The sequence below is a fragment of the Malaclemys terrapin genome, chromosome 3 (assembly GCF_027887155.1).
Source record: "Malaclemys terrapin pileata isolate rMalTer1 chromosome 3, rMalTer1.hap1, whole genome shotgun sequence".
Classification (NCBI taxonomy): Eukaryota; Metazoa; Chordata; order Testudines; family Emydidae; genus Malaclemys; species Malaclemys terrapin.
In genome coordinates this window covers 143,960,764-143,986,895 of record NC_071507.1, presented here as the reverse complement: position 1 = coordinate 143,986,895, position 26,132 = coordinate 143,960,764, and the positions used below count along the sequence as shown (strand labels likewise).

Here is a 26,132-nt window from a genome sequence, read left to right as displayed (position 1 = left end):
CCACCATTCCAGAGGACCTGTGTCCAGGTTGATGATGGGTTCTGCTCAGTAACAATCCAAAGCAGTGCGGACCGACACACATTCACTTTCGTCATCTGAGTCAGATGGCACCAGCAGAAGGTTGATTTTCTTTTGTGGTGGTTCAGGTTCTGAAGTTTCTGCATCGGAGCGTTGCTGTTTTAAAACTTCTGAAAGTATGCGCCACATCTCGTCCCGCTCTTATTTTGGAAGGCACTTCAGATTCTTAAACCTTGGGTCCAGTGCTGTAGCTATCTTTAGACATTTCACATTGGTACCTTCTTTGTATTTTGTCAAATCTATAGTGAAAGTGTTCTGAAAACTAACACATGGTGGGCCATCATCCGAGACTGCCATAACATGAAATGTATGGCAGAACGCAGGTAAAACAGACCAGGAGACAAAATTCTCCCCCAAAGAGTTCAGTCACAAATTTAATTAACACGATATAGATATAGATATATAAAAACCCCAAACAAACAAAAAAAACCACAAGCGTCATCAGCATGGCAGCATGTCCTCTGAAAACGGCAGCTGAAGCATGAAGGGGCCTATAAACGTTTAGCATATCTGGCACGTAAATACCTTGCAATGCCAGCTACAAAAAAAAGTGTCATGTGAATGCCTGTTCTTATTTACAATGTCAGCAGAAAGTGAAAAGAGGGCAGTCTTAACTCCTGTAAATGTAAACAAACTTGTTTGTCTTAGCAATTGACTGAACAAGTAGGACTAAATGGACTTGTAGGCTCTGAAGTTTTACATAACTGCATTCAAAAACAAAACAAAAAAATTCTACATTTGTAAGTTGCACTTTCAGGATAAAGATATTTTACTAGGGTACTTATATGTGGTGAATTTAAAAATACTATTTCTTTTGTTTATATTATTTTTATTACAAATATTTGCATGGTAAAAATAATGTATATACACGATGCACTTTATATTTGGTGTTGTAATTTAAATATATTTATTTGAAAATGTAGAAAAACCATCCAAAAATATTCAATAAATTTATGGTATTCTATTGCTTAAACTGATTAATCGTGATTAATTTTTGTGAGTTAATCGTGTGAATTAACTATGATTAAAATTGACAGCCCTAATAAAAAGCTTATTAATTCCTCCATGTTAGAAGAACCAGTGTTATGGTAAATCTAGATTCAGCTACAGTGTAACAGCTAGAAGCAGATACCAAATCTGAGCTCTACCAGCTTCCTTGGGGGTGGGGGGGAACTTTTCTAAAAAAGTAGTTTTAAGCATGTGATTCCCCAATTCTTAGTCAAGTATTTGAGATTGTACTTAGGCTACACAGAGACACAATCCAACTAAACTGCTCAAAGTAGACCACAAGGAGAGATTTTCCAAGGGCAGAGGGAAATTTGTGTTGGCCATAAAACAAGTATTACTGTCAGAACAAACTTGAGGTATCCACTGAAGACACACTGTGGTACTGAATATATATATGAAAAAAGCAATAATCAGTCAAAAGGGATAAGCCAAAAGAGATACAGAACAAAGATAAAACGGGATGGAAAGAAGTTACTTTTGGACAAGATCAGTATCTTTATCTAGGGCTGATATTAACTGAAACAGTAACATTGACAAGAGCTACTGGTTTTGTGCTTATCAATATTGTAATAGGATATTGAAAGAGTACTGAAAGGGAAGTGTAAGATTCTTCCTGTGTCTGGGCCCAGCCTCAAAATAACAGAAGTGGAATGAATGTAGGTGTGTTTTGAAGTAGAGTTAAGTCTAAAACATCAACTAAAGAAAGCCAAAAGGAAAAAATAAACTAGAAACACTTCATGCCCCTTTTGTTCAAGGGTCATACTTCCCCACAACAACTTCATCTTGCAACAGAAAAGCTTACTTATGTCACATATCATGCTGCCAATGCAGGAGCTGGATTTCAATTTCTACGTAATCAGAAGTTAGATGGAGAGGACTTAGCACTGGACAGCAGAAGGACATATTTTCCACATTGATGTGTATTGGAAATGTCAGAGGTGACTGAGTATTGCATGCTTAACTGGGGTATTTAATGAGTGTCAATAAGCAAGAAGGATTCATTGTATGCATTTAAATTTTATACATCACTAACTAGCCATTTGCAAAAAGAGCCAGAAAATCCACTTAAATCATGTTAACCATAGAAGTAACAAACAAAACAAATGTTTCCAGCTCAGTTTAATACGGTCTTGCTGTTTCATGAGAAGACATGGTTTTGGTTTTCCTCTTTGAGGAAAATGAGGCTGCACTTGGGATTTTGCTTTTTCCGGACCTCTAATTTATATATTTAAAAAAAAAAAAAAAAAAGATCCCGAATGGTTTTCTTCCGAAGAGTCTACTTGCTGCTTTATTACCCTTTTTTCCAGCGCGTGGGGCTAACCTTTCCTAGTTTTGCTAGAAGACTCCTAGAGGTACGCGCTCTCATACATTAAGCAAAAGTGTCTTATCTTCAAAGTCTTTATTAGTCACTGAAGTCTACTACTGTTACAAATAAGTGTTTAACAAAAAACGTGATTAAAAAGTCTCCCCCCGATAGCATAACTCAGTTTTCCCCCAAATCTTGTGATGACAGCATTGTTCCCCACTTAATTACTTTTTGAACATGTACTCCAAATACTATCTGTCCTGTAAGTATATTCCCTCTGACTTTTGGGAAGACTTAATGCTCCTAGGAACCCAAGGCCTCCTCTACATGGGAAAGTTATACTGACATTAGCTACGATGTGAATTTAAGCCGATATTGTTTTGATGTGTTTACACCATAGAACTTTAGCACTGCAATTCTTTAGCAGACTTGTAGAACACACCAACATCACACAGGCATTTGCCCAAATATTGCCCTTGCTTTGAGCCAGGTGAAGCCACCATGTCACCAACCATTGCCATTTGTCAGTGCAGACTAAAGTAACTGCACAGTTGTAACTATTATTCTAGCAATTGTCCAATGCAATCTTTCAGTGTTCTTGCTCACTGGAAATGCCTCCTTAATAATTCAGAGCACAGTCTTTGCAACCTGTGAAGTCTGTCTGACCACATGCAGTATGTCTACACTACAATTAAACACCTGTGGCTGGCCCACATTAGCTGACTGGGCTCAGGCTAAGGTGCTGTTTTAACTGCAGTGTAGACTTTTGGGGCTTGAGCCCAGGCTCTGGGATCCCCATACAGGAGGAGGGTCCCAGAGCTTGGGCCTGAGCCCAAATGTCTCTACTGCAGTCAAACCACCCCTTAATCCAAGTCAGCTGACATGGGCCATCCACATAGGGTGACCCAGATGTCCCAATTTTTGGGTCTTTTTCTTATATAGGCTTCTATTACCTCCCAGCCCCCGGTCTGGTCACCCTACATCCTCAGGTTTTTAATTGCAGTGTAGATATACCCATGCAGGCCAAAGAGTAGCTGAGGTGGTGCTTCCTTGCTGAAAAAAGCATAATGTATAAAACTGAAGCTTCCTCTTTAACTGTTTCTTCTGCCTTCATTTATTTAGTGATGTAGAAAGTTTGGCATTTTGAACAACACCACAAACAAATCTTATGTGTTGTTCTGCTAAATGCAGTGAAGGATTATTTTGGCACTGAAACAAATTTTCATTCTGCAGCTCTCTCAAATATATCTGAGCAAAAAACACTAAAAAAAAAGCTATTTTTCATTACTAAAGAACAAAGTGAGACACTCCATTCTCTTTATACTCTTAAAAAATCTGCTTGTCCAATCTTTAAAAACATGCTTAACAATGGCAAGAGTGGCAGAGTACAGAGATTAAAAAAAAAAGTGTTAAATAATGTTGCTTCTCTCATTAGTATCCACTTCCTGGGCTTGCAGATCTGTCAATATGTAAGATGATAAAGTGACAATTTGAAAGCTCAAGCTCTGCACTTGTATAGTTTAAAACTGCTAAGACGTTTTGTTGTTAAAGTAGGGTTTTCCCCTACAGATTTAGTTTTGCAAGTGAGTCTAATGTATACCACATTATTAAGTTTATATTTCTTTTACACAGTACTGTGAATAGTTTAGTGGAGGTAAAATGCACCAAACAAGATCTCTGTATTTCTCCACTACTAGAGATGCTACAGTTTTAACCTAGAACACTAACTTATTAAGCACTGAGAACAAGAGTCTATGAACTGCTACTGTGCAACCAATGGAGAAAAATACAGAGCAAATCCCCAAAAAAACATGAACAAAATGGCAATTGAACATCAAGTTTAATCATCTATCCTCTAACTTTAATATTCACTGTTGCCAACCCCAAGCATTCAAAAATTGCAAGTTAGACACACATACACCCCACACCTAAATCTTGATTTAAGTCAAAGAGTTTGTTTTTCCTTTCATTTATGGTTCATATTCCTGTTTCCCCATGAAGGCTAGAAACTAACTTTTTTAAAATGAGAACTGACATTCTCACATAGGACTATAGCAGTAAGGAGCTCAGGCTTTAAGACCACCACGTATTGCAAGACTCAGAGTTGACAGGCCTGATCATTCTATGGTTTGTTTTAGACCAATAATTTTAATATCTACTGTTATGCTGGGGGTTGGGTGAAACCTTCATGAAGATGGGGGAGTAACTGTGAGACACAGTTAAGATCCTTTTTGGAAAAACTATATCTGAAACAATAGTAGCCATTGCCCAAACCACAGGTTACATGCAAGAAGCTGAGCTATGAAGGTGAAGAGATTTCACTGGGAGCTGAATGTGAACGGTGTGACCGGTTCGGTCACAGAGACCCCCTTGGGACTGTCACCTGATGTGCTGAAATTACCTCTGAGCCCATTTTTCCAGATAGCTTGGGACTCCAGAACCCTGCCTTGTTGAGCCAGACACGCTAGCCTGCTGCACCACAGACTCAGGGTCTGGGCCATGTCCCCAAAGCGGCAGACTTTAACCAGAAACTGCTCAGCAGGTTACCTGCCTCCAGAACCCAGACACCCAAATAAATCCATTTTACTCTGTATAAAGCTCATACAGACATAAATTGTCTGCCCTTTATAACACGGATAGAGAGATATGCACACCTGGGGGAGTAGACAGCTATCAATCACTTACTCTGGGTTCATTAATAAACAAAAGTGATTTTATTAAGTATAAAAAGTAGGATTTAAGTGGTTTCAAGTAATAGACAGAACAAAGTCAGTCACCAAGCAAAATAAAGCAAACACACACAAGTCTAATCCCAATACATTAAGAAACTGAATACAGGTACTCTCTCACCCTCAGAGATGTTCCAATAAGCTTCTTTCACAGACTAGACTCCTTCCTAGTCTGGGCCCCAATCCTTTCCCTGGTACAGTCCTTGTTAGGACCAGCAGACATCTTAGGTGGAAGGCAGGAGTTCTCTCATGACCGGCCCCTTTTGTTCTGCTTCACCCCCTTTTATAGCTTTGGTACAAGGTGGGAATCTTGTCTCTCTGGGCATAGGAGGCAAGTTATATTCTTTTGTGGTGCCCGGGCTCCAGGAATGTTTAGGGCTAGGGGCCCTGCTCCACCAATATTTGCAGCTAGGTCTCATGCCCAGCCCTGCCTGGAGCAGGCACTGTCCCCCGCCTGCCACCCCTCCTCCAGTCCATCTCTCCCCCCTGCCCCGCCACGTCCCTGCCCGAAAGAAAGCGGTGTGCACCTCTCCCATGCCTGCTTGTGCTGCCGGTGTAGCACATTCCTACACGGAGCGCTATCCTACTCCACTGGCCCCCGGCATCAACTGCTGTCTGCTGCCCCAGGATCCTAGTGTTGCCCATCCGCTAATAGCAGGGCAGGCTGCCCTTCTACCCTAGCCCTGAGCCTCTCTAATGCCCCAAACCCCTCATCCCCAGACCCAGCCAGAACCCTCATCCCCCTGCACCCTAATCCTCTGCCCCAACCCTGAGCCCCCTCCTGCATCATGAACCCCTCATCCTCAGCTCTACAGCCCTCACCCTGCCCCCCTCCCATCCCCAAACTCCCTCCCAGAGCCTGTACCCCCTCCCCACACACCCCCTCCTGCACCCAAATTCCATCCCAGAGCCTGCACCCCTCCCCCCTCCTGCACGCACACCCACCCCCTGCCCAGAGCCTGCACCCAGCACCCCTCCTGCACCCTAATTCCCAGCCCAGCACCTGCACCCCAGGCCTCCTCCCCCAACCTAAACTCCCTCTCAGGGCCTTAGGCAGGTGCAGGTTCTGGGCACCACCAAAATTTCTACAGACCTGCCACCCACGTCTCTGGGTCCCCATCCCTTCTTCTAAATGGAAGAGTACCAGATTTAAAATGGATTTCAGCATGGTCACATGTCCCTGTGAGATCTCATTCTTCATTACCCATGGGCTACCCCCCACCCCCGCCACACACACACACACACACACACACACACACACTTACTTGAAGGTAAATAAACCCATTCACAATCAATTGTCCTAGTCAATGGGAGCCATCAAGATTCTAAGCCACCATTAATGGCCCACACTTTGCATAATTACAAATGGACCGCAGAGTTATACTTCATATTTCTAGCTTCAGATACAAGGATGATACATGCATACAAATAGGATGAACACACTCAGTAGATTATAAGCTTTGTAATGATACCTTCCAAGAGACCTTTCGCATAAAGCATATTCCAGTTATGCCTTATGAATGTGAATATAAATGTATTTTCATAAAGCATATGGAGTGCAACGTCACAAACAGAAGGCTGGGGTTATTGGCGGGGAGTGAAGGGAGGTACACTTTTGAGAAGCTGCAGCTGAAAACAGAGGCAGGCAGAAGGCCAAAGACAGCCAGAGAAGCACTGATAATGTGATCAGAGAGACAGCGAAGAGGTTTTTGGGTGAAATGCTAGCTGGACAAAGAGGCTTGAAAAACTGAGCAAAGAAACTGTCTCCTGCTTGATTCCTACTGTGTTCAGGGAAACAAGAATTTGATGTAATCCTGTTTGTTTACAAAAATTATACACAAAGAAGTCTCTGCCTCCATCAATTTCTCTTATGGAAACAACCTGCGAGACCCAGAATCTTGGATAACCACTTGGGTCAAAAGGGGGTAACAATGCATGCTTTATTAATTTAGAGGCCAACTTGCTGTATGGCCTCATAGGAAAATGATGGGATTGTGAATGTGCCAAGTCTGCCTTATTCATTTTCAGTTTAGTCACTAATGGAAGTGGAGGGGGGGGGGAAGGGAGAATCTAGAAATTGCCCTAAATTACTGCCAGGTGAAAGAGTACTTCAAAGAACTCCATAGATTTCAAGTATACTAAAATTAATGTAATCTGAAGTGAGAGGAGGAAAGTATTTTACAAGAGTGTTTGGGATAATCCAGTCCATGCCAAATGCATCAGATTTACTCTGAGGTATTATGGGTCCTAAAGATAAGTATCTGCATTTGTAAAATGAGTACAGAGCACTTATATTCTAGGTACTTGATGTTATATTTAAACAACAATAACTCTCCGGCTGGGGCTATTTAGCACTCCATTTGGTAGAGAGCAGTAACAAGGGAATCCATGTCCCTGCTATTCCAGAAGTTCCTTATTCCATGTAAGAGGTGACAATCTGTACAGTAATTTGTGTTCATATACATTTCACTTTTACACCATCTAGGTTTTCAGCTTTCCATACTCTTCATATTTTTGTATTACAATGCAATTTTGATTCTCAAGAGCTGCAAGAGATTTGGCAGCTGGACAAAGTGCCGTTAGGACTACTCATACGCAAAGAGGAGTGGATGGCAGATTATTCTACAATCGCAGTCCCATTAGCTGCTGTTTCTACTGAATATGATCAGTAGTGAAATAGTTTAAAGTGACCGTTTAAATGGTCATTTGGTTTGAATTACCCTGTTGTGTGAACTTCTCCATTCTTCTCCTTGCAACTTCTGAGTCAAGAAGCTCTCTCTGTTTGCACCCTGTTCGGGGTAGAAGCTTCTTTTAAAAGAGGAAGTTCTACTTAAGGAACATATTGTGCAGCCAACAGAAGATGTTCAATGCATGGGGCCTTTGTTAACATTGAATAATTTCATAATTTGAATGAAAAAATTAAACACATGCATTTCAATACTTCAAGTGTCACATTGCATCAGCACAATTTTCAGCTTTGTGTTTTCCAGTGTGTAAATAGATATACAAAGCTTTGCATAAACTGGAAGCCTGCACTATAATTGTTTAAAGAGGCTTATTTTTAAATTTTGTTTGAGGCAAGATCTTCCAAAGTGACGAAGATCATGTGATTATCTAAAGCTTGTAAAGAGACATTAAGTACTTTTTCCCCCCATCCACACTCTGACATAACAAATGAACAATTCACTCAAAAAGTCCCCACGAGTCAGTAAGTTGTAAGCAGGGCTCAAATTGGAAGAGTAGTGGTATTCTTCTACCTGAGATGCCAAAATGAGTTGTCACTCATGGTAGATTGTGCAGGTGTTCAAAAATAATGCTATGCTAAGCTCCTTTGGTTGCCTCCCTCAACGGAGTCTGAATATACCTATTAACTGAGCCAGATTAAGCTATAGGCACAACAGACATGTATAGCTTTCCAACTTCAAGAGTCATGATCAAGTCAGGATCTAAGCTTGCATTTGAGAACTTTACGCCCTTTGGGGCTAAAACAATCTTGAACTAGAAGTTGAAGACATAATCCAGGTGTAACCAATGCAGTAGCATCTAAATCCAGCCTCCAACAGAGAGAGAAGCAGCAGCCATTGGAGCCAGAGAATAAGCTATCTAGCTCCACATCCATCACTAGAGCAAAAAGGACCTCCACTACTACTGGGGGAAATGGAGGGATAGAGAGCTACTACATTATGTTAAAAGCAACAAAGTCCTGTGGCACCTTATAGACTAACAGACGTATTGGAGCATAAGCTTTTGTGGGTGAATACCCTCTTCAGTTTAGGTAGGATTTAAATCTGTTTAAGTGCATCTATATTAGGATTTTGCACTCATGACTGGAACGGATGCAAAAATTTTTAAACAGACAAATCCTTGTGTTCTGTTGGACCAAAGCATGGGGAACAAATCCCCAAGCTGAAGGTCCAGCACTAAGAGCTCTTCCCACAAACATACAAATCATGGAACTTTTAGCTCAAGGGTCCCAGCTGAAACCTAGAGTGAAAAGCATGAAGAAAGGCAGCCTCCAAGATACAAGACTAAAATCATGAAGGGCTGGTTTACATTAAACCCATCACCTTGAAGAGAGAGTCTTCCACTGGTCTTCTCCATTTATTCTGTGATATCCACCCCCTGCTCTCTAGCACTGGGGCAACATTCCTCTTGCTGGGTGCCTGGTGTCCCCACTCTTTTCTTATCCTATCTCAAGATCTACTGTTGCTTTGCTTGCCACTGTATTTCAGATGCCCATCAGAAATTGGTCTATTATCTGCTTAAACCGCATATCTCCATGCCCTACCTTACTTCTACTATTGTCTAACTTCATACTCTTACTTAGATTTAATCACTTTTCTCTGAAATGCCATGCACATATGGTACTCTAATTAAAAAAAAAAAAAAAAATAGATTACTACAGCCATCTTCTGGGCTCTTACAGGGTAACAATGGAGCTACTCCAACTGACTATATGGTATTAATCAGTGCATATGTTGCCAATTATATCTACAAAACACTACCAGTGTGCATTAGCCACAAACGATACCAGTACAGAGTCAGTGCCAAACCAAGGCTTACAAGGAGTCAAGGAAACCTGAAAACTCTACATACTGCCACAGTTTCCTGGCCACAACCTTCTCAATCTTTCCTAAAAAGAAAGAGGAGACAAATTTGGCAACATCCTCCCCTCCCCCCCGGCCTCCAAGAGCTACCCTTTAAGCTATCTTCAAAAGAGGCTAGTATTGCTCTTCTGAAGGGGAACACTGACAGTGTCTCCCCACTCTAGTTTTACTTGCCATAAGTAATCATGGCTGATGTTTCAAACACCTCCAGAACTTGAGGGGAAAAAACTCCCCCCCCCCCCCCAAAAAAAAATCCAACCAAAGCTGGATTTGCATTTGTTCCTCTCCTAATCACACCAGCCTACAATCCACAAACTTTATCCACAATGTAAATTAAGGACTCAATGGCAAGAAACTCTTTACTCTGTAGCAGAGTTGAGACACCTTGATTTCCTGCCAGGCTGTTTATCACCTAAAACAGTTCCATGGATCAGACTATGGGGAAGGAGGCATAAGATAAGAAGGGGGGGGGGGGGGGGGAAAAAAGAGTCCCTAACCTCCAGTACAATTCCACCAAGGGACTGAACTTTGCCATTAAAACACGCTTTTAAATCATCAGCACATATTTTAGAGCTATGTGAAGCCACTAAAAGGAAATGGTGAGAAGATACAAGTGTCAGCAATACAGACATCTGTCCCCTTTACATCAAATGCAGACACTATTGCTCAGTTATCCCAGTGCTTAAAATATCAGCTCCCAGGGAAAGAGCTAGCTGAAGCTGTACTTGAACTGGAAACCAGAACGGATTATGTTTAGTATGCACATCACAGCAGAAAAAGGTCTGTGCTGGTCCTCCAGCAGCACCAGGCAATTCAGGTGCACCCACAATGATTCACTGAAGGCATATGGTGATTTCAACACATTACAAATGAGGATGTCAGGCTTCAGACCAACCAGCCTCCAATGTCTTCCAAGTGTTAGGCTTCAATGTCAGCTCAAGCGGCTTGGCCATCTGCTCTTTAGGCCAGAATCCATGCCAGCCCACCAGCTTTATAAGTTTGATCAAGCAGGTGGTCTCACAAGTTGGAGATATGTCACGGCTTCCAACTTCACCCGCCTCAATGTAGTGCAGGCTGTAATACTGGCAGGAAACTAGGCTCTCTGGAAATGGGTGATCTGAAGTGTGCACTCTATGCTCCACAAGCAGGAGAATTAATGAAATGAATGAAGCTTAACCTCAGCAAGACTGGTGATGCTGATGTGGAGGATTCCCAGGAAGTCACAATACCAGCCTGAAGTCAAGACAGTCTTCACCCTCAAAATTCCTTTTGGACTTCAGATGGTAAATAAGCACCCTCTTAGGTGCAGCTGGCCAAAAGACTGAGCTTGAGGAATATGGACTTTGCCACACATTTGCAACTCCCAGGCTTGGATTGTTGCCATTCAGCATACCTATGAATATGCCAACCCTAAAAAGCCTTGTGTGTGTTTAGCTTACTGAATTAGTAGTATTTCATAAAGCATGCCATACTGCTGCTCTACCTTCATCTACTGGCTACCTGTCGAGTACCCAGTCAAGTTGGATATTTCAGTCCCATTCTTCAATGCCATAAATGGCATTACCTCCAGCTACTAGGGACAGAAAATCTCCAAATGACTACAACCTCCTACAAACAGCTACTTTCCTCTAAAAGGAAATTTGTCAGCCTTAAGAATAAGACTTGTGAGCACAAGAGATACAGTTCTTGGCAGCTGACGAGGAATTGTTAACTCATTCCCAAAGAGTACAGAATGACCACAAAACCCACCATCTTCAAAACAAGATGCAAAACTCAAATGGAAAAACTAACAAAAATCCAAGCAGGAAGTGTAACTTTAGTTGTTGTAATGTACTCATACCACAATAATAAACATGCTGTAAAATAGTGATCAAGCTAATTTGTTGTTGAAGATCCATTAGGACCATGAGTTTGCAGGTTTTCAAAACAAGGAGGTGTAGCCCCTCAATATAGGGACTGATACTGCCTCAGCAAGCAAGACTTGGCAATCTAACAATTGCCAGCATCTTCCATGTCTTCACCTGGTTTAGCTTCAGCCATCAAGCCCTCATCCAAGCCCAGTATTGGCCAGACATTAGGAAAAGTTAAGCAACCACATTGTCTGGGTCTGATGAAAAAAATTTAGAGTGGGATATCATCAGCATACTAATGCCACTATATCACCAGCAATTTCACATTCCCCAGTTGATCTCACCCAATTCAGTGAGACAATCAAACCCCGGAGCAACCCAGCAGACTAAAGAACTGCAGAGTAACATATGGGGCTACTCTTGAAGGTTGATGGTGCCTCCTAAAGTGATGACTAGGTTTCCTTCTATCATGGGAAATAAAACAGAACAAGTCAGATTCCTCCAGCTCTCTCAGTATGGGAGCTTGAACCATCCAGTTTAGATACATGTACACCTACATGCCTTGACACTGAGGTAACCACCAGCCACTGCCAAAACACTTGAGTACAGATACTTTTTGTGCAATAGAAAAGCCCTGGGAAAGAAGTTTTCTGGTCCTGACTGTTGCCTACATAAGAAAGTAGATACTTTTGATAAGTTTCTGCAAATGAAATTTGAAAATAGGCATAAAAAAAATATAGAGTTCCAAACCTGAATTAAGTGGTAAGAATAGGAATGACAGCTAACATGTGGGATTTGAATTTTCAGTTCCTCATGCCATTTTAGTTTCCAAAACTCCACAGTGGGACTGATGCTCCCTCTACATTTATGAGACAGTGTCATAAACCAGAAACTTCTCTTCTGTTACCCCCACCCTTAACCAGGAATCTACCTCAGCTCTCCTCGGTGCCTTATGCAAGGAATCCCTGAAAAGAAACAGGGGGAAAGAGGGAATTAAGAGATCGCATGAATGGAACTGCTTTGCATATACAAAGTGAATAAAATGCTAATTCAACCTCCTATTACAAAAAATTAAGGTACGAGATGTTCCCCAAAAGGAGAGAAGTCAAACAAGTGTATGCTGTTGCAAGACTCTCTGGCAATACCACAGATCTGAGGCTGGGCAGTGGATGTTTCAGTGGCCCAAAAAGTGCTTCTCTCCCCCTCCACCTTCTGTCAAAAAGGTGGAGGTACCTTTCAAGGAGGAGGAGGTAAAACCATCAAGTGAAGGGTTTAACATGAAAATGAATGCTATATTGTTATTTTCTCTGCATCCAGGAGGAGTGAGTCTCAGATCTTCCAATGGATATGGAGTCCTTTATTTAAGAATATCATGTATTTACACTGAAGATATCTTCCCTTTCAAAGCAAGTTTTTCCACCCATTTCTGAGCCTCATCCAAGAAGCCAGAAAACATCAGGAATAGAGATATGCCCAAAGCCACCCACTCAGCAGAGAAATCAGAAGCATTGGGAGGACACAAAAGCAGCATGCTTGGTTATTGTATGTCCCTCAGACAGTTGCCTTCACCTTCCAATGCACCCAAAATCAGAAGGAAATGCTTCGTAGATGGGAGATATAACTAGCTAATGCTGACCTATTCCACTAAGCAGGTTCCTTGCACTCATCAAAACTCCCTCATAGCCTTTAAATATAGGCCAAAGTGAGGTATGCTTCCTGGAGGTTGGTGAGCAAGTTTTGCACCAAGAAATCAGAACAATCTCTTTTTAAATAGAAAAAGACAGCTAACAACTGCTGCTACCTGGAATCTAAAAGAACTATGATGGCAATCTAGTCTGGCATGAGGTCGATTTAGTCCATTAATATAAGGAGTAGTCCCAATGTCCATCAATTCCATTAGTTACTTCCTCCTGCCAGCCAGCATCACTCCTGTTTTTCCCTCAACAGGAAAACCAAACTAGTTCTGGGCCAAGCACTAGGAAAAAAGACAACTATATATCACCTGGACCTCCTGGAAAAGGAAAACAAGCCCAGTTTCATCAGCATGCTGAGGTTACTAGGACCTTAATGCCTCACTCTCCCTAGTGCCCCAATATACAGGATGAGCAGGAGAAGCAATGGAACCCCGTTTGACCCCATGAGGAATCTCGTGAAAACGCAGCTCCCAAGATATCTTTCAAAGAAAGGAATGCAGAGTCACCGAGCAGCCACATATGTAGAATCTAGGAGGTATCCACAACACCTTGCAATCCACTGTATCTATACTGCAGAGAGATATTTGAACAGTCTCCAAATTTCAATACTTGGATGCTGCTGGCAGGGCATTCTCAGTGGAATAACCTCAACTTATTTGCTTCCCTATTGTTCCCAAAGAGCCCATGATTGCTAGCCTCAGAACAGTATAAAGCCTTTGTTTGACGGAGTTTTGTTTACTTTCTGTGGAACTAGTTAATTGACTTGTTAATGGACCATATTCAAACCAAATATTTAGAACGTTATTAATTATTTACACATGTCAATATATTAAGGATATACTTAAACAGGAAAGGCAAAAGCAATGTTATTTTACACTTGACCTTTGTCCACCTGTGTCCTTGAGGTAAGCAAACAAGCTAGCACCCTTCCCTTTAAGCTGCATGCACAGGTGGCCATGCAGCAATCTGTTATCTACCATCTCTCTCATATGGCTAGGAGTGTGTTGGCACCCTGCCCCACGACCTGCCAGAACCCACAGCAGCTTTTCTCTGCACCAAGGACAAAAGGGAAGAGGGGGTAAGAAGCAGGGTGAGGGAGGCAGGTGCTCTGGAGGGAGCACAGCCAGCCTCCAGGTCCCAATCTACCTCCTGCTGGAACCCGCAGCAGTTCCTCTTTGTGTTGTGGGAAGCCTCAAGTCAACAGGAAGGAGAGGCAGGCCCAAGAACTCATTTAGGTAAAATGGGGAAGCCGTACACAGTTCAGGATGCACAGAGTTGCTGTGGAGAGGCTGGTCCCTACTGCTGGCAGCAGCATCCAAGGACTGGAAGTGCTGAAGTGAGCCTCCCCACAATAGCTGCTGTAGCTCTCTGCTGTACCAGGAGAGCCTGTGCCATCACTAGGTCAGGAGTGCCCAGTCCATGTGCTCCTGCCTACTCTGGGCTGACAACTCCCTCTCCAGGGACTCCCGGGGGGAAGCAGGGCTGGCTGTGGGGCAGAGAGGGGAAGACCCTGAGATCCCTTCCCCCCAAGGAAACCTCAAACCAGCAGGAAGGAGGACAAGTGCTCAGCAGAGTTTGTAGCCGTCTCAGAACAAAACAAAAAAAGATTGAGATGGGTGCAGTAAGTCACTAGATCATTAAGTTGGTCTGTCATTACCTTCACTCATCTTTTAAATAAGGATTCTTGAGACTCAGCAGTTAAGTTCCATATCAAGTTATGGCTTTCTGACTAACGCATAACCAAAGCTTTGTTTTAAATAGTTTGGCATCCTGCCATCCTCCTGGAAAGAGGAGTTAGTCTCCACTATCAAAATACTCAAAGTTTTGCCCCAGCTTCCACCACCTATGAGGAACATAGTCTTCTCTCACGCAGTAGCTTGCAGGTCCCCTAGCAAATCCAAGACTTGTATATACAAGACTGACTAAAACTCCAGCAGGGAAGACAGAAGGCTTCTCATCTCATTTTGATACTGCTCACGCAGGAACAGCCAAAAGAAAAAACCCAACCCTGTATATAAGACTACTATGGAGCACTACTCTCTACACAACATTCTGATGGGTTACCAATGGAACCATGTTACCAGGCTACTCACATGCAATAGTGCTATTGGTCTGTATACAGACAAAAGGACATGTGGTAGGGAGAGACTGGGAGAATTAGAACTCATCGCAGCTATGACAAAGAAGAAAAACATAACACTATGTGGCAGTTGACCTCCATCTCTGATACCCTTCTTCCTTCCCAGTTCAGATCATTTGTATGCCAAGATGACCTGAATATACTACTTCCACATCTTATGTAGAAGAGTATGAAAAACCCATTCACCAACAAAGGTTGTAAAAAAAGTTTCCTTGGTAATAGGTACAGGAGTTAAAGCCACTGATATCAATCTCATTTTATAGAAATTCTAGTCCTTGTGGCTGTGAAAATAGTCTTCCAAACATGAACCAGAAGGCAAGTCAATGAAGTGTTGTCTTCCTTAGTCTGCAGGAAGATAGCCCTAACAGGTCTCCTACTACTCCTACCAGAGGAAGCAGTGAGTACTAGCAGAGACACTTGAAGAGGCTGCGAAAGGATATTTTTGGTTTTGGTGAAGGGGCAGAATTTAGAAGACTAGACTTGTGAATTTAAAACCATGATGGGAAAAACAACCCCTTTGCCTTATAAGGCAGCAACTCATGGAGAAGAACTTCAGTTTTTCCAGCAGCCATAGAAGCAATCTTACAGAAGGAGACTGGGTGTCTTCTTGTTTCAGATATATATTAGACTTCTAAAGCTAGAGCCCATAAGCAGATAGGCAGTCACAGTACCTTCCCCTGCATCAAAGTCTATGGGCTCATCTACACTTGCAAGACAATGTAGATTAAAAGAACAATAGCTATTCCTGAATAACCTCATGTTTAGACAAGCCAGTACTTATCAGCATGGTAATCTATTTCATATCACGTTTTGGCTAGTAGGTGCATGAATATTTCAGGGTTGGGGCCACCCCACTACTAAACAATAGTAGGCCATCTATAGAGCAGTGGTAAGTGAACAAAAATGCTATGCAAGTGCGAACTATGGTTGACTCCAAAACTCTTCCCTTACTTGTAACCGAGACACGGATTAAACTGAACTACTTATTGTCTTTTACAACCTTTATTTATAAGCTATACTTAAAATATAGACATGTGGAAAATTTTGTACCTCATCGACCCCTTAAGTTGGGGGGAGGGGCGCGAGAGGTAACCCCACCTCTCTACGCCTATGTCTGTTTTTACTCCTCCCCTGGTAGTCAGCTCAGTGTGGTCCAATGGCCAGGATCCATATACTGCCTCTCCCCAAATGGGGTAATGCAGCCTAATAGCCAGAGTCCACTGAATGTGCCCATAGGGCAGTGTGGCCCAATGTCCAGAGTCCACCTAATTCCCCCTCCCTTAGTGAGATGTGCGGCCTAGCGGCCAGAGTCTACACTACCCCCTTTGGAGGCAAAACAGGGGATCAGGTAACTGGGGGCCGTCGCAAGGGACGGCGGCCCCTGGTAGGGGGGGCCTGGGCCCACCCAACTCCACCAGGCCCTGACCCAGGGCGCTGCCAGTGGTGGAGCAGTCTGCCACTGGGTCAGCCGGAAATCCTCCTGAAACATGCTGACCTCAGCATGGTGGGAGGTACCACTCCCCTACCTTCCCTGGGTCACTTCCTACCAGTTCTCCAGCAGCAGCAGTCCATATGGCATCGGTGTCTCCAGGTTCCTCAGCACCAGACACTCCCTGGGGTTCCAATAGCTGCAGGCCTCTGGTCCAGGTTTCTGGCTCTTCAGCCCTTATAAAGGCTGGAGCCTCTACCGAGCATCCTTCCTCCTCAGCAGCCAGCCCTGACTGAGTATCTCTGCAGGCTTTTATACCTGACTTCAGGTTGGAGCATGCCCAGCAGAGCCTCAGGGGCATGGCTTTCTCTGCTAGGAGGAAAGGGTTAACCCCCTTGGTACCAGTGCAGGGCCAATCTGCCCCATCACAAGACATTTAAAAATATTAGTGTAAGTATTAAATCTAAGAAACAGATTACAATAAAATTTGCCTGTGTGTAATATATAGTCTTACACAGTTACAGAAGAGCCACTTCCACACAAGACAGCAAATTTAGTCGTTAGCCTTGACATTCCACTAACTTTCCAGACTTAACTCAGTCCTCACAACTTTAGCTAGTGGTTCTTAACTTGTGGCCGAATCAGCACAGAGCTGTGGCCCACATTACATCCTCACGGCCACAGAGGTAGTATTGGACATAACACATTGCGGTCTACAATGGTAAATAGGTTGAGAACCACTGAGCTAGGCAGATTTCGCCAAGGTGCTTTCAAACTAACCAGTTTATTTCCAGAAACTGGAAAGGGTGACTTGTATCACATACATTTAGAACTTGCTCTCCAAGAGAGGCAAGATTTCATTTGCTCTAGGTACAGAGCACTTCCACTCAACTGCTTAGGTCAATTGAGCTAAGGGAGAGCAACAAGTCAAAAAGAGCAACTCCATCTTTTGGTCATTCTTTCAGCAGATTGTTGGACTCTGCTTTTCACCTCTACAGGACTCCAGGCTTCACTGCTCTTTTCCCTTTATACCTTTCCCCATGAGGATTTCATCTACTCACATGGCTTTAAAGTACCATCTTTACACAAATGACTTTCAGCTCCTTGCTGGTCTCCTCCATCTAACCCATTCTCAGTGAGATTTTTCAGATCTCCAACAAACTTAAAGTCAACATGGCTAAAACTGAAATCCTCATCTTCCCTCCAAAGTCACTATCCCAGTTGACATTGTTACCGTTCTCCCTGACATTCAAGGCTGTAACTGGTATCATTTGATTCTCCCCTCTCGTTTGCCACATACTTTCAGACACCGATCAAGTCTTGACATTTTAAGATCTGATCTTCTAGACCATACAGCCAGGATTTTCAGCCAGACTCCCATCTTGACTACTGCAGCCTCCTCCTCTCCAGTTCCCCCCCACATATCCACTTCACCGCTTGAGTCTACTCAAAATGCAGCTGATCATCATGCTGGCATCACATCTTTATTGCATCACAATAAAGTTTCTTGTTCTTATGTTTAAGGCTTTCCCTATATACCTGCTCATAAAATTTAGTGCATTGCTCCCTGTCACTTCTTCAGCTGCAATACCAAGCTCAATAACTTATTTGTCCTTCTTCCACAGAGACCTCCCACTTGCCTCTAGGTCACCCCTCAAGCATGGAATGTTCTTCATGAACAAGTTCATTAAGCCATTGGTAATCTACTCCTTGAAATCTCTCCTCCAGACCCTTTCTACCCTGAGGTCTATTTGAATTTGCCATTTTGCTATGAATTAGATTATTCTGAACCATCGAGTTGCGCATCACCATATAACCATGTGCCTCTATCACTACTACCTTTGTCATCCTCCAGTAGAAAATGTATCTGGTCTTAAAATTAGCATGAACTCTGAAGCATGGATCATGTTTGTACAGCATTTGGCATAATGGAGCCACAATCCTATTTGGGGTTTCTGGGCATTACCAAATACAATTGTGTGCATCAGCCTATTTTGCCATTCTAGAAGTCCCTTTCTCCTTCCCAACAAAAACAGAAGCCCACAAGAGGTATTCTGAGGAATTTATGCAACAATGCCCAAAAGTTGTTTCTACAATTGTCCAATGTTTGTTGAGACCTATATAATTATATTAAATAGTGGAACTCATCTGTGGCCCCCTTAAATTCCAAGTGTCTAAGCGTCAGAATTCCCCCCCCCCCATTATATATCTTGGGAAACAGTGACTCTGAAAAAGATTGGGGTGTTGTGATAATCAGATGAACATGAGCTCCCAATGTAATGCTGTGGCCCCCAAGGGCTAATGTGATCCTGCCATGCATAAACAGGGGAATCTTGAGTAGAAGCAGAGAAATTACTTTACGTCTATTTGGCACTGGTTCAACCACTGTTGGAATACTGAGTCCAGTTCAGATGTCCATAATTCAAGAAAAATGTTGATAAAAATGGAGATGGTATAGACAAGAGCCAGGAGAATGATTAAAGGATTAAAACCATGTACATGACAGACTCAAGGAGTTAAATCTATTTAGCTTAAAGAGAAGATTTAGGGGTGACTTGATTACAGTCTAAGTATGTAAGAACAAATATTTGACAATGGGCTCTTCAGTTTAGAAACTCTGATGTTAGTGTGCTGTAGAACTGTAAGCCGTGACTTGCATCAGGGAAGCATATCTACCCTAAAGATTTGCACTTCTCTAACTACAAGAGTCTAAAAATCCATACACAACATAAACACAGCCTTAGCACCGCAGCTTTGCATTACCACGGACAAATAAAAAAAAAATCCCCCCCCCCCACTTGCTTCCGCCACCACTTTAAAATGATTACATAACATAGCACCCTGGCGAGGTACTAGGTAGACCGACAGTACTGGATGTGAGAACCCTGAAAACACCACCACAAAATAAATTACCTACAGAACAACTGCACTGAAAATTGTTACTACTGACAGTAGGCTGGGCTATGTTCAAACCAGTGACCTAGAAATAAAATATTCCATATCACATTACCATTCCCTCCATGACCCTGCCCCCAGCCCACTTTCCACCCTTCTTTTTACTTCAACATGTAGAAGTCTTTCCTAGTTTATAGAATTCTCCTCTACTTGGTCCACTCACCTCATGTCTCTCCTCCAACCCTTTAATCTCTCTACAAACAGGAAGTATTGCTCCACCTACCACCATTTGAAATACCTTTTCCACATGAATATTCAATTGGTTACTTGATTCTTTGAATGTCGTCTATTCCATACACCTAACACACTCCAACATTAAAACAAAACACCCACCACACCGCCGTTTCCCTTCATGCTTAATCTGAAATTTTGACTTTGTTATTCCTCACTCTAAATATACAAACGTTATCTTTAGGTACAATTATATCATTAGAATAACTACACAAGGCACCTTAATATTGATTTATCTGCTCCTTGTACTATTTAGTCATATCTGCTTTAGGAACAATAAATTATATCTATATCTATTTTCTACATTTTACTCCTGTTAGCTCTTCAGAGCCAACAATATGAAAGAGTGATCCAATTCTATTCTTGTTCACAACTGAACAGAGTTGTTTAAAACCCATGTTAAGTTCAGTTTTGGCACAGAGCAAAATTTAAATTGAAGTTAAATACAAACCCTAGAACTCACCATAGATATGGGGTGTCAATTCTGTTGAGGGGGAAAATGGAATCAATCAATTATGGTCAGTGTATTAGGGTATGAATTCAGAACTACATACTACTAAGGATCAGACCAAAACTCACTGACATGTCATACTCCCATTGCTAAAAGATTAGAGGTAGAATAATGCCTTTATGCAGCAACTAGAAGTTTACTTATTACTTAAGTTCTTTGTCACTTTCTCATTCACCGAGAACATGTTCACCTTTAGGACCAATGCTTTTTCTGTTCTTCCACTTCCTCTTCTATTTCTCTATTCTTTTTCTGAATCTCTTCCCATTGTATTTCCCCTCCGGGCAGGAATGCCCAATCTCCCCCTCCCCCCACCATTCCAGCTGTGGGATTCAGTCTTTTCCCCATCCCATCTGCTAAAGAAATCAGCAGTTAAATAGTTAATACTGATATTTAAACATCAGTAGGATTTACAGTTAGTAATCTACCAATATTAATAGGGTCCAGGGGGAAAGCAAAGAGTTCAGGCTTAAAACAAAGCTTCTGGGAGTTGTGTAGACTCAAGATAGCACTGCATCAGTTTACACCTGCTTCATGTATGTGATGTTAACCTTCTAATCATGAAGGCAAGAAACTTAAGACAAATTAACTCTCGGATTCTGTTGAATCAGAGTAGGTTATGTGAACCACATACAGTCAAATGGCCTAGATATGGCTCACAGCTGGCTCTCAGTTGTGCGAAAGTGTGATGCTTTATGTCACTAACCAAGATAGTTTACTTGTATTTACATACCTAGCTGCAACATGTACTAATGCTTGTCTAAACCCACTATGCGACAATCATTGTCAGTTATGATTTTTTTAAACAAATAAGTACTCTGATAAAAGGCAACACAACTTAAGCAGCACTGTAACACGTAGAATAAATTAGGAGTCTTCTATCCTTATGTGCTCAAGTAGACCTGGAAAAGGACTATCTGCTGCATGAATCGATTCCAAGTATAAGGTTTTCACAGTGATTATAGGTACAAAAAAATATCTGAAATAAGCACTAGAAGGTGAAATACAATCAGAAGTTATTCTTCCTTCCTAATATAATTCTATTGCAAAGTGTTTAAACAAAACTGGACTAATGTTAGCATTAATATACGGAGACCATTATGAGCCAATATTTCCAGATACCGATTAGCAAGATGTTTTACTGTTTAGTTGCAGTTCCCAAAACTAAAAAAAGCGCTCATTTTTAGGATGCATTTAAACACACACACACACACACACACACCAAGACATTGGGATACAAACACACTTTTCTGTCCAAATCATAGAATATCATGGAAGGGACCTCAAGAGGTCATCTAGTCCAACCCCCTGCTCAAAGCAGGACCAGTTCCCAAGTAAATCATCCCAGCCAGGGCTTTGTCAAGCTGGGTCTTAAAAACCTCCAAGGAAGGAGACTCCACCACCTCCCTAGGTAATGCATTCCAGTGCTTCCCCACCCTCCTAGTGAAATAGTGTTTCCTAATATCCAACCTGGATCTCCCCCACTGCAACTTGAGACCATTGCTCCTTGTTCTGTCATTTGCCACCACTGAGAACAGCCAAGCTTCATCCTCTTTGGAACCCACCCTTCAGGTAGTTGAAGGCTGCTATCAAATCCCCCCTCATTCTTCTCTTCTGGAGACTAAACAATCCCAGTTCCCTCAGCTCTCCTCATAAGTCATGTGCTCCAGACCCCTAATCATTTTTGTTGCCCTCCGCTGGACTCTTTCCAATTTTTCCACAAATCTATCTACAGTTTCTAAGCAAAACCTGGCTCAACACCACATGATTAAATTATGCCCACCTCTCTCTCAAAGTCAGAAGTGAAACCACACTGGATCAGAGAGAACTGACATGAGATTGCCAAAACAAGCAGAATATTACAGAGATGTTATTGTTTTTCAGTGACCTCATTCACTAGTCTTGGTTTCATACTAAATAATTTCTATATGTCCAGGACAGACTAAGTCTCTAATATGTGCAATAGCAAAGCCACCAGTCTTTCCCCCCAAAACACTGTGGGAGCCACCATCAGATATGCAGATGAGGCAGTTGCTTTCCTCAGGCAATTGGGTCCCTCAACACAAGAGCCTTAGACTCCCTTATTCAAGGAGCATCTTGACTTAACATGATCACCTTTGAGTCCACCTTTGTGTTATGGCCACATACATCAATACTCTAGCCCCATATTCAGTATCCATGTCAAAAGCTAACCTAAACATGACTAAAGTGATAGGTAGTGTGGGGTACCGGACCCATCTTTCACAGGCTCTAGTCTTTAATATACACAGTAAATTGCTTTTCTGGAACAGACAGAGGTCAAAAGGAGAGAAAATGGCTGAGGGAACAATATTACGGGAGCACAGAAGATATGCAATAATACAACCCATCCCCCTTCAGGATTTCTCATAAGCCTTATGACTTAAAGGGTTGATAATAGCAAGTACTGTTGTCAGAGAGTTTAAGGGCCACGTAGGCTGCCTTCTTAGCCCCAAGCATGTAATGCTTATATAAAGAGATGCTTACAGTCCAGGTGTTTTTTCTTGGGCCCCATCACTTCATGTGTGGTTGCTTTGCAGACGGCTCTGGCTACAGCTGATCCTGTAACGCTGTACTGAGCAGCTGCGATGCGATCTGTCAGCGTCTGACCCGACATCTTCGACTAATGTTAGTGCTGCTGCCTCTTCTGCAAGCGGGGAAACACAGGGGAGGAAGGGGATGTTCCGGGTTTAATGACTGAGCGAGGGAGACCCCGTCCTTCCAGCAGCCAGGCCCTTTCCAGGGGGGACAATCCTTCCTCCCCAACCCCGTTGTGTAAGCGTTACAAGAGCCGTCACGAGAAGCTGCCCAGGGCAAGACGGGGTATTTTAGACACTGCAGAAGAAAAGCCAGCACACACACAGCGCATCCGTCCCCTCCCCACCCCGCCTCTAACCTGCGCCCCTAGCTCCACACCATCGCGGCGAACAGCTGCTGCCGAGCGGAACCCACCTTCCTCTCCGCCGCCAGCCCCACTGAACTGGGGAATCTGCCCCCCCCCCCGGCTCCTGCCAGCCCAGGAGGCGCCAGGGAATGAATTAAATACCCAGGCGGAGCCGCTGCTACTGCAGCAAACGGGAGCGTCCATCGCCTCCTTCCCCGCGTCTCTCTGGTGGGAGATTATCACATCATTGCGCCATGTTATGCCCTCCCTGCGCCTCTCCCCAGCCCGCTCCTCCTTTACCGCTCCGGGAGACAAGGGTAGGCCGCCCATCTAAAATAGACACCAGCCCCGCTCCCCGCGTCCACCCGGCCCAGCCGGGACACCCATCCTCCTTCTCTCCAATGCGTCCCACCGGGCCCCTGCAGCGGCCCGAGCCCACCCGCCACCCCCAGACCCCCTGCAGCTCAGGGCACCCCCCGCGCCCAACAGGGATGCTGCGGCTGTAGCGCGCTGACCCGGCCGCGGGCAGTAGCGCTGGGGCGGCAGCAGCAGACCTGTCACCGCGTCCTTCTCTCCTCCTCCTCCCCGCAGCGCTGCCGCTCCCGGGGGGGCACCCGCTCCTCCCGCCGCGGCGCCGAGCCCCCTCCTCCGCCGCCGGCTGCCCGCGGGGCGCAGGGATGGGGTGGGTCGGGACAAGGCTCCCGGCCCCAGGTGCTGGGCGGCCCCGCCCGCCTGCCCGCAGCGCACGGCCGGGAGAACGCCGGAGCTGCGGAGCCCAGGGCCGTCGCTATTTCTAGCCTAATCCCGCGGCGCTACTACTACTGCTGCTGCCGCCGCAGGGATGGATGGATGGATGTACCAGCCCGATGCGCCGCCCTCGCTGTCTCCGCCGCGCTCACCCTCCTGCTCCTCCCGGCCCCTCCTCAGGTTTGTGGCTCGGCGGAGTCAGGTGACCCGGCGCGGACAAACCGGGACGTGCCGTCCGCTAGGTGCCGTAGGGAGAGCCCCCCGCGCCGCGCTCTTAAAGGGGACACCCAGCAGCTTGCACCGCCAGCGCCCGGCCGGCCCCCGCCCCCTAGGTGAGCTACCAGGCAGGCACAGCCCCTCCGCCCGCTCTCAGGGCAGCTCGGCTTCAATTCCCCTCGGCTGTGTGGTTTTCTCTCCGTTTTTTTCACCTTGTTTCTTGCACCATAGTCTCTCATTTCCCTCGGCTCTGCCCTTGCCTGGTTTGCCTCTTTCATCGTCTCTCTGGCTCTCTCGCCTTTTAAATGGGGGTGGAGTATTTTGCAATTTGGAACCTTTCATTGTCAGTTTGCAAAACAATTAGTATTGAAAATAATTTTTTAATATTGAAATACATTAGAATTCCAGGTCCTTTTGAGGATGGTCAGGTCATATTTGTTTCTCTGACTCCCTCCTCCCACACAAGAGTTTTTAAACTGCCGATATTTAGACTGTCAATTTAAGCCCCTTACAGCTGATCTACAGTTACCATAAGAACTGTACTGTCATACTGGATCAGACTAATGTCTATCTAGCCAGTATCCTGTTTTCCGATAGTAGCAGTGCCAGATACTTCAGAGGGAGTGAACAGAACAGGGCAATTTTGAATGATGCACCCCTTGTTTTCCAGTCCCAGCTTCTGGAACTCAAAGGGGGGTTGCATGGTGTTGCATCCCTGACCATATTAAGTTCATCAATGGCTATTAGCTATCTTCCATGAACTTATCTAATTTTTTTAACCCAGTTATACTCTTGGCCTTCACAACATCCCCTGGCAATGAGTTCCACGGGTTGACTGTGTGTTGTGTGATGAAGTACTTCCTTATGTTTGTTTTAAACCTGCTGCCTATTTTTCATCAGGTAACCCCTGGTTAGTGTGTTATGTGAATATGTACATAACACTTCCCTATTCACTTTCTCCATACTATTCATGATTTTATAGACTTCTATCATCTCCACCCTTCTTCATCTCATTTCAAAAATGAACAGTTCCAATCTTTTTAATCTCTCCTTTTATGGAAGCTGTTCCATCCCCCAATCATTTTCATAGCCCTTTGTACTTTTTCTGATTCTAATATATCTTTTTTGAGATGAGGCAAACAGAACTGCATGCACTATTCAAGGTGTGGTATACCTTGGATTTATACAGTGATATTATGATATTTTCTGGTTTTTTTTATCTATCCTTTAATGGTTCCTAACATTGTTAGTTTTTTTTTTTTTATTGCTGATGCACATTGAGCAGATGTTTTCAGAGAACTATCCACAATGACTCCAAGATCTCTTTCTTGAGTGATAACAGCTAATTTAGACCCCATCATTTTGTATGTATAGTTGGGATTATTTTTTCTACTGTGTACTTACTTTGTACTTATCAACATTGCAGTTACACTACAGAAGATCCTCTTTTAGAGGTGCAATTAAAAGGTCTTTCCAGAGCAGCTTCCTGTTATCTTTTTATCTTATATTTGGCACTAATGGATGCCACGTTATCCACAGATTTTGAAGATTAAGATTTGTGATAAAGCACAGGAACTGAGCAAATTATTCCAAATTTCTCCCTCACAACTTTAGTAGTGTAGTGCTTTAAAAAAATAAAAGCCTTTTTAAAGAGATTTTAATTCAGTCAATGTATGTGACTATGAGATTCCACTATTAACATTTTTGACTCACTGATTATAGAACTGAGTAA

The 26,132-nt window shown here is 43.4% G+C and overlaps 1 protein-coding gene across 4 annotated transcripts in view; it reads right to left on the bottom strand.

Annotated features, from left to right (window-relative positions):
* The window catches only part of SNAP91 (synaptosome associated protein 91), a 146,946-nt gene extending 122,538 nt beyond the window's left edge, over window positions 1-24,408 (bottom strand). Inside the window, exons 1-2 of one of the 4 annotated variants that reach the window (XM_054023731.1) lie at window positions 24,337-24,408; window positions 23,041-23,200 (exon numbers count right to left, since the gene is read on the bottom strand). In XM_054023731.1, the coding sequence (XP_053879706.1) occupies window positions 23,041-23,170 (130 nt within the window). In that variant the 5' untranslated portion in view covers window positions 23,171-23,200; window positions 24,337-24,408. Of the gene's footprint in view, window positions 1-23,040; window positions 23,201-23,737; window positions 23,778-23,991 lie in introns of those variants that run through there. The other 3 variants (XM_054023734.1, XM_054023730.1, XM_054023732.1) reach the window with 3 other exon arrangements.
* Between the last annotated feature and the right edge of the window lie 1,724 nt (window positions 24,409-26,132).